Source organism: Cebus imitator, unplaced genomic scaffold (assembly GCF_001604975.1).
Source record: "Cebus imitator isolate Cc_AM_T3 unplaced genomic scaffold, Cebus_imitator-1.0 Scaffold265, whole genome shotgun sequence".
Lineage (NCBI taxonomy): Eukaryota > Metazoa > Chordata > Mammalia > Primates > Cebidae > Cebus > Cebus imitator.
In genome coordinates, this window is record NW_016107580.1 from 1,356,984 (window position 1) to 1,364,523 (window position 7,540).

General features: G+C 42.2%; 1 protein-coding gene across 1 annotated transcript in view; it reads right to left on the bottom strand.

Annotated features, from left to right (window-relative positions):
* Positions 1-7,540, bottom strand: part of ZNF143 (zinc finger protein 143) — a 77,805-nt gene that overhangs the window by 23,143 nt on the left and 47,122 nt on the right. The window contains exon 11 of the mRNA XM_037728441.1: positions 446-673. Within this exon, the coding sequence (XP_037584369.1) occupies positions 446-673 (228 nt within the window). The remainder of the gene's footprint in view (positions 1-445; positions 674-7,540) is intronic.

Genomic DNA, 7,540 nt, shown 5'->3' on the forward strand with positions numbered 1-7,540 from the left:
GGCTACCCCTGCCTTGCTTCACAACCACCTTCCCAGGCAGAACTGCCCTACTGGCCAGGATTCATTCAGCATCTACAATTTACTTTGATCTCTCCAACCTCCTGGCTTTCTGCATGTGCCATTCTCTCTATTTGGAACATTCACCTGCCTTTGCTCCCTGCTTCCCCCCCGCCGCAACCCCGGCTTCTTCACCCAGTTAACCCCTATTCAACCTCCAGATCGCTCCAAAAATCCCTTCCTTGACCTCCCAGACTAACATTCCCTTCTATACATCCCACAGCACCACATACTTTTCTCAATAACACTTACTGCAGTTGTAAATTACGTTTGTGTGATTATACGAATGAAACATTTATGATTTGAGAAAATGCTATGCATCATAACTTATGTTCATAACTGTTGATTCTCAAACTCAGAAAAAAAATACAGTAGACAAAACTCTCACCTGGGGGCGGCTCAAAGAAGGCTTCCTGCTCCTCCTCGATGGGCTCAGTGTCGTTGTGGGCTGTCCGTTTGTGCATGGCCAGTGTGGAGATCTGCTTGTATGTCTTCCCACAGTGGTTACAGTTGTAAGGTTTAGAATGAGTGTGGACAACATGATGTTTGTACAAACTGGAATATTCTGTAAACCTTTTGTCACAACCAGGAACTGTACAAACATATGGCTTTTCCCCTAAAGAACAGAACCAAAAAAAGGTCAACTTGCCAGGCGCAGTGGCTCACGTCTGTAATCCCAGCACTTTGGGGGGCCAAGGCAGGCGGATCACGAGGTCAGGAGATGGAGACCATCCTGGCTAACACAGTGAAACCCCATCTCTACTGAAAAAAAACAAAAATTAGCCAGGCATGGTGGCACGCGCCTATAGTTCCAGCTACTCAGGAGGCTGAGGCAGGAGAATCGCTTGAACTCAGGAGGCGGAGGTTGCAGTGAGATGAGACCGAGCCATTGCACTCCAGCCTGGGTGACAAAGCGAGAATCTGTCTCAATAAAAATAAATAAATAAATAAATAAATAAAAAGGTCAACTTTTACGTATGTAGGCATGATCATTCCACACTTCCCCCGCAGGGGGTAAAATACCTCTAAAAATAAATAGTTGCCAAATTCCTCCTCATCCCACCATGAGGCAGCACACAAGAAAAGATTCCCTAACTATGGTTGTAACCCAACTCAAAAGGTAGCATGCATCCTTAGTTGTCCCCATGCATCAACACCATGTTCCCCTTTATCTCACGGAATGGGAAAAGGATGGAGATGTTACCCAGTTTAACTCTAACCTTGATGAAATTGTAATTTCTTGTTTCTTATAACTAGATAATCTAGATACTGTTAGTGATACTCTACTAATAATGACGATAATAAATGTAAATATTATTGTAACTTATGCAGCTTATCCTAAGAATTTTATAAAGATAATAAAAAAGGATTTTCTTTAAAAGTCTATTAAACATTTGGCCAGGCACAGTGGCTCACATCTATAATCCCAGCAATTTTGGAGGCTGAGGCAGGCAGATTGGCTGAGGTCAAGAGTTCGAGACCAGCCTGACCAACATGAAGAAACCCTGTCTCTACTAAAAATACAAAATCAGGCAGACATGGTGGTGCATGCCTGTAATGCCAGCTACTCGGGAGGCTGTGGCAGGAGAACTGCTTGAACCCAGGAGGTGGAGGAAGCTGCAGTGAGCCAAGATCATGCCACTGGACTCCAGCCTGGGCAACAAGAGCAAAACTCCAACTCAAAAAAAAAGGTCTATTAAACAACGTTAGATATATCAATACACCTAAAAGGACAAACATGTTTCATTTAACTGAACCTGACTTCTTGCATCCAATCAAAAGCTACTGAGTATTCACTAATAGCAAGTAGGCAATACACAGGGAAGTAAGTAATTTTTGTTCTATGAAAAGGCTTAAGAACATTATAGGCAGTACATATATTTTTAGAACTTTTTATTATAGAAAATTTGAAATATACACAAAAGTATAGTGAAATAGTGTATTAACCCCCATGTACCAATCATCCAGCCTCAACTATCAATTCATGACTAATACTGTTTCTTATATTTACTGCCCATTTTCCTCATTCTTCCTCACCAGGACTATTCTGAAACAGTTCCAGATAACATTCCTTTTCTTTCAGACTGTATATCTAAAAGATGGGTCCCAGTTAAAAAAAATATGTAAACAAAACTAATAATAATTACTTAATATCACAAACTATCCAAACAGTGCTAACATATGGTGGTGTGGGGACCTAGAACTGAAAGTAAACTGGAACAAATTAACCTAGTTGTTTAAGTGAATACTACTCTGAAGGTGGGGGAACAAATAAATTAATTAAAGTAACTCATTTATACAGTATTTGATTTATGCCCTCAGTCTTGGGCTCAGTGGCAAAGGTGAGGGGAAGAATTGCAAACAAATATTCAGCACTTTTTTAGTAGGTTTGTTCACTGTAGTGTAAGGGTGAAGTGATTCTGAAACTATTTTAGATGGAATAAAAGACTGAGCAAATGAGTAAATATTTCAAATGCTGCTGGAAGTCAGGGTTACTGCTGTGGAAAAAGGATAATACAAATATGGACCAAGGGAAGGGAAAAAAAAGAACCCTGTGGTGAAATGGAATTGGAGGCATTGGTATGAACTCAAACTTATCAAAGTACGTGTACATATACATGTCCTGGTTTATTCTCATTTGACACATTCCTTGAGTAATTGCACTGTTCAATGGTTCTAAACACAGTAAACCCATCTAAAAGTAACAAGATATCACACTAATGTACTATAACACAAGTCTTATACATACAGTAATTGGCGATTGCTTCCTGTCCTCTGCCCAGTTCCCATTCTCAGCACCACGCTCTTACCAATTGAGCTAACCGACCGTCCGACCCAGTTCCCATTCTCAAATCAGGCAGGTTAATGCCTTTGGGAGGCCTAGGCAGGCAGATCACCTGAGGAAAAATCAGCCCAGTTGATAGTTAGGCTAGAGCAGAAATTGCCACTAGGTGGCACCAAATCACAGCCAAGAGGCAAATCTATTTGGATTGTGCTTTTGCGCTCCCTTACTGGCTAGCTGCATAGCCTCGTGTGAGTCATCTGACTAGCCTTGCAAAAAAGAAAAAGAAAAAAAGGAGTGCATTTCACAGAGCTGAATCTTTACACTCTGTTGGATAGTGTGGGCATTTATTGTAGCAGTTACTTGATCATGAGCCAATCATTTCTTCCAAAGACCTGGGGAGCTTTTAACATATCCCGATGCCTGTGACTCGCCCCAGTACAATTATGTCAGAATCTTTGCAGACAGGATCTGGAGAATCAGTCTATTTCAAAGAGCTATATTTAATATGCAGCCTCATTCGAGAGCACTGCTCTATCTAAATGTTCCAAAGACATCAATATGGCCAAACTTAATGTAGGCATCTCTCTTATTTTGCCTTTAAAATGTGCTGAATGGCTAGCTTTCAGATAATTAGTCTGTATTCCATTACTTTTTTTTCTTTTTGAGACAGAATCTTGCTCTGTCGCCCAGACTGGAGTGCAATGGCATGATGTCAGCTCACTGCAACCTCTGCTTCCCAGGTTCAAACAATTCTTCTGCCTCAGCCCTCCGAGTAGCTGGGATTACCAGGCACACACTACCACGTCCAGTTAATTTTTTGTATTTTAGAGACGGGGTTTCACCGTGTTGCCCAGGCTGGTCTTGAACTCCTGAGCTCAGGCAATCTACCTGCCTCAGCCTCACAAAGTGCTGGGATTGCAGGCATGAGCTACTGAGCCTAGCTCTATATTCCATTACTTTAAATGGGAAAAATTATGTTTTCTCAGCCCATCCAAAAAGCCCCTGCCATTTTCTCCAATTATCACAATAAGGCTCTTAAGCACTTATAAGAAGAAGCACTGAAAACATCAATTATTTATTTATTTAGGACAGAGTCTCGCTTTGTTGCCAGGCTGGGCTGCAGTGGCGCAATCTCGGCTCACTGCAACGTACGCCTACTGGGTTAAAGCGATTCTCCTGCCTCAGCCTCCTGAATAGCTGGGAACATGGGTGCATGCCACCATACCCAGCTAATTTTTTTGTCTTTTTAGTAAAGACGGGGTTTCACCATGTTGGCCAGGATGGTCTCGATCTCTTGACCTCGTGATCCGCCTGCTTCAGCCTCCCCAGGAGTGCTGGGATTACAGGTGAGCCACCATGCCCGGCTTATTTATTTTTTTGAGATGGAGTTTTGCTCTTGTTTCCCAGGCTGGAGTGCAGTGGCGTGATCTCAGGTCATTGCAACCTCTACCTCCCGGGTTCAAGCGATTCTCCTGCCTCAGCCTTCCAAGTAGCTGGGATTACAGGTGCCCACCGCCACGCCTAATTTTTATATTTTTTAGTAGAGATGGGGTTTCACCATATTGGCCAGGCTGGTCATAAACCCCAGACTTCAGGTGATCTGTCCACCTTGGCCTCCCAAAGTGCTGGAATTACAGGTGTGAGCCAGTATGCCTGGCCATAATTAATTAACAGTAAGTGAACTCATTTGTAGGTACATGTTTATGTGTAGTACATAACAACTGAGTATCAGGGCTGGAGGTGATGGCTAATGCCTGTAATCGCAGCACTTTGGGAGGCAGTGGCGGATGGATCACCTGAGATCAGGAGTTCAAGATTAGTCTGGCCAATATGGTGAAACTCTGTCTCTACTAAAAATACAAAAATCAGCCAGGTGTGATGGCACACACCTGTAATTCCAGCTACTCAGGAGGCTGAGGCAGGAGAATCAGTTGAACCCGGGAGGCGGAGGTTGCAGTGAGCCAAGATCACAACAGTGCACTCCAGTCTGAACAACAGATGGAGACTCTGTCTTAAAAAAAAAAAAAAGGTCTTTTAATTTTGAATTAACACAAGATAAGATTACCCTTAATACCAGTAATAAAACTATATTAAAAATTTTCTGGCCAGGCACGGTGGCTCACGCCTATAATCCCAGCACTTTGGGAGGCTGAGGTGGGCGGATCACAAGGTCAAGAGTTTGAGACCAGTCTGGCCAATATGGTGAAACCCTTTCTCTACTAAAAATGCAAAAATTAGTCGGGCGTGGTAGTGGGTGCCTGTAGTCCCAGCTACTCAGGAGGCTGAGGCAGGAGAGTTGCTTGCACCCAGGAGGTGGAGGTTGCAGTGAGCCGAGACTGTGCCACTGCCCTACAGCCTGGGTGGCAGGGTGAGACTCTGTCTCAAAAAAAAAGAATTTTTTTAATAAAACTAATGCACATCCTGTACTACTCTCACATTTGCCTTTCCATTCTCATCCACCAAAAATACATCCACAAAATGGAGCATCAAAATTAAAAGCTTCTCAGTATCAAGAGAATTAAAAAACCAGCCATAGAATGGAAGAAAATATTTGTAAATTATACATCTGATAAGAGACTTGGATCTAGAATTAGAAAGTCACACAACTCAGTAATAGAGACAACCCAGTTTTTAAAAGGGGCAAAGGATCTGCATAGACATTTCTCCAAAGAAGATACACACGTCTAATAAATACATTAAAAAAATGTTTCAGCCAGGAGCAGTGGCTCACTCCTCTAATCCCAGCACTTTGGGAGGCCAAAGTGGGAGGATCACAAAGTCATGAGTTTGAGACCAGCCTGGCCAACATGGGGAAACCCCGTCTCTATTAAAAATGCAAAATTCGGGCCAGGTGCAGTGGCTCACGCCTGTAATCCCAGCACTTTGGGAGGCCGAGGCGGGTGGATCATGAGGTCAAGAGATCGAGACCATCCTGGTCAACTGGTGAAACCCCGTCTCTACTAAAAATACAAAAAATTAGCTGGGCATGGTAGCACGTGCCTGTAATCCCAGCTACTCAGGAGGCTGAGGCAGGAGAATTGCCTGAACCCAGGAGGCGGAGGTTGCGGTGAGCCTAGATCGCGCCATTGCACTCCAGCCTGGGTAACAAGAGCGAAACTCCGTCTCAAAAAAAAAAAAAAAGAGCAAAATTCATCCAGGCAGTGGCAGGCGCCTGTAATCCCAGCTACTTAGGAGGCTGAGGCAGAAGCATTGCTTCAACCCAGGAGGCAGAGGTTGCAGTAAGCCAAGATTGCACCACTGCACTCCAGCCTGGGCGACAGAGCAAGACTCCGTCTTGGGGGGAAAAAAAGAGGCTTCACATCATTAGCCATCAGGAAAATGCAAATCAGAAGTTAGAATGATTCATGCCCACCCAGGAATGCCAAAAAAAAAAAAAAAAAAAAAAAAAAAAAAAAAAAAAAAAAAAAAAAAAAAAAAAAAAAAAAAAAAAAAAAGTCAGAATGAGATACCAATTCATACCTTCCAAGATGGCTATAATCAAAAAAGACAGATAATAACAACTGTTAGCTGGGATATGGGGAAACTGGAACCTATATACATTGCTGGTAAGATTGTAAAATGGTGCAGCCACTTCAGAGAACAGTTTGGAAGTTCCTAAAATGTCAAGCACTGAGTTAGCATATGACCCAGCAAGTCCACTCCTAAGCACACCAAAGAGAAATAAAAACATGTCCACATAAAAACTTGTACATGAATGCTCATAGCCTATAAAGAATACATGATATACGTAAACTATTATTATTCATAATAGCCAGAAAGCAAAAACAGCTGATGAATGAATAAACAAAAATGTGGTATACCATATAATGAAATACTATTAAATTACTGAAAAACGAAATAATTTAAAAGATGCTACGATATGGCTGAACTTTATGCTAAGAGAACGAACTCAGGCAAAAACCCCACATACTGCATGATTCCATTTATATAACCATGTCCAGAATGGGAAAATCCATAAGAGGGAAAGTAGATTCGTGATTGCTTACAGCTGGCAGGTGGAGTGGGGAAAGGATTCCTCCTAAGTATGGAGTTTCTTTTAGGGGAAATGAAAATATTCTAAAATTGAATTGTGATGAAGGTTGCACAACCTTGTGAATATACCAAAAAACACTGAATCATATACTTTAAATGGATGAATTGTACAGTATAGTATGTGTTGTATAGTATATGAATATAGTATATCAATAAAGCAGTTTACAAAAAAAAAAAGAATATATCCATGGACCACCCTTCCACCTCTCAAGCTTCTCAAAGTCCAGTCTAAGAAACACCTTAACTAGGACAGCACAACACACAAGGCCTCTGGCTACCTCTCAGAACTCACTTTGTAGAAATCTACATGTACTTGATGCTCCTGTCATATGGAACCACTGAGTATCATGCTTTTTCATACCTTTGTGCCTTTTCCCATGACATTTTCCCTGCCAGGAATGCCCTTCTCTCATATGTGGCAAACTTCAGGATTAAGTCTGTATGTCAAATTTCCCTCGAAAGCATTCCCAGAATGCTTCTCCCATTCCCACAGAAGTGACTGCTCCCTGTTCTGCTCCCATAGAATCTTGTCCATATAATGGGAGACACTCTGCAGCAACTGCATGTCTACTCTCTCTTCCCAAGTAGCCTGCCCTTGATAATGTCTTATCTCTCTCTATTTGATGCCTGACAGGAGATACTCAA